The sequence below is a fragment of the Egretta garzetta genome, unplaced genomic scaffold (assembly GCF_000687185.1).
Source record: "Egretta garzetta isolate BGI_Z169 unplaced genomic scaffold, ASM68718v1 scaffold230, whole genome shotgun sequence".
Classification (NCBI taxonomy): Eukaryota; Metazoa; Chordata; class Aves; order Pelecaniformes; family Ardeidae; genus Egretta; species Egretta garzetta.
Window position 1 is genome coordinate 2,240,342 of NW_009258281.1, and position 1,126 is coordinate 2,241,467.

At 49.5% G+C, this 1,126-nt stretch overlaps 1 protein-coding gene across 1 annotated transcript in view; it reads right to left on the minus strand.

The window, feature by feature from the left end:
• RPE (ribulose-5-phosphate-3-epimerase) overlaps positions 1-1,120 on the minus strand; it is a 1,883-nt gene extending 763 nt beyond the window's left edge. Inside the window, exons 1-3 of the mRNA XM_009636682.2 lie at positions 940-1,120; positions 486-620; positions 234-320 (exon numbers count right to left, since the gene is read on the minus strand). Of these exons, the coding sequence (XP_009634977.1) occupies positions 234-320; positions 486-620; positions 940-1,077 (360 nt within the window). The 5' untranslated portion in view covers positions 1,078-1,120. The remainder of the gene's footprint in view (positions 1-233; positions 321-485; positions 621-939) is intronic.
• Positions 1,121-1,126: the final 6 nt, after the last annotated feature.

The following is a 1,126-nucleotide window of genomic DNA, read 5'->3' on the forward strand; positions in this document are numbered from 1 at the left end:
ACCCGCACACACAAGAAACAAACGGCTTCTCTAGCTCAGGGGAGGCTTCAGTAGCCACTACTAAGAGGCACACGGTTAGACCTCAAGCAGATTCTGATACCAAGGGTACTTCACTGTTCCCTCCGAAAACTAACGGTCAAAATGCTTAGGCTCCTCCTAAGCTTGATTTTCCAAGGGACAATTAAGTCTCTTAGCACAGTGACTGAGAATGCTGCTCTGCTTCAGCCTCTTACCTCTGCGCACTTATGGATGGTATCAGGCCCAACCCCTCCATCCACTTCAATATCCAACGAGGGAAACTGTGTCCTAAGCCACTGAACCTGAGAAACAGTATAGAAAGGTTGGCCCAAAGATCCACACTCAGCTTCTACGGCTACGTATAGCTTCTTACACACCCAGACAAGGTTTAGTCCACTTCACTGCTACACTCCATACTGTTAATTAGCTTTAAGCTCAGTAAGTAAGGAAAGAGAAACTTAGCTTACCTTTGGCATCATGTCTTCCATAAATTTCTGCCCTCCAAATCCAGGTTCTACCGTCATCACCAAAGCCATGTCTATCTGATTGGCCCAAGGTGCCAAGTGTTCAACTGTAGTGCCAGGCTTGATCGCCAAGCCAACCTGCAGGAGAGGCAAGACAAATCCAAGCACACCTTAGGAGGACGCAAATGCAGCAAGACTGGCTTGAGCAGGGTACAAACTCCTAGGAAAATAATCAACGTGTCCATGCAAGTGCAGTAAGAACAGGCTGCTTTAAATAAAGATTCCTGATTTTCTTACACTAAAATCGAAGACCGACTTTGGGCACAAAGAGTGTTAGGGCTGCATGCGCCACTCTCTTGACCACCCAAAATGGCACCGATGGGTTCTTCATTGCCAGAAACGCGGCGCTTCGTTAGGCTGAGCATGACGCACTACTCCAAGCCCATGCCCCCCTCACCTTCATCCCATTCTCCCGAATGTCTTTTATCAGCGCCCCTGGATTGTCTGTAGCTTCCAGATGAAAGGTGTACTGGTTTGCGCCAGCGACGGCCATTGGTTTCACCCACTGCTCTGGTCTGGCAACCATCATGTGCATATCTGCAAGGGGGGGAGCGGAGCGAAGAGCCGTGAGGGCGCGCGATGGT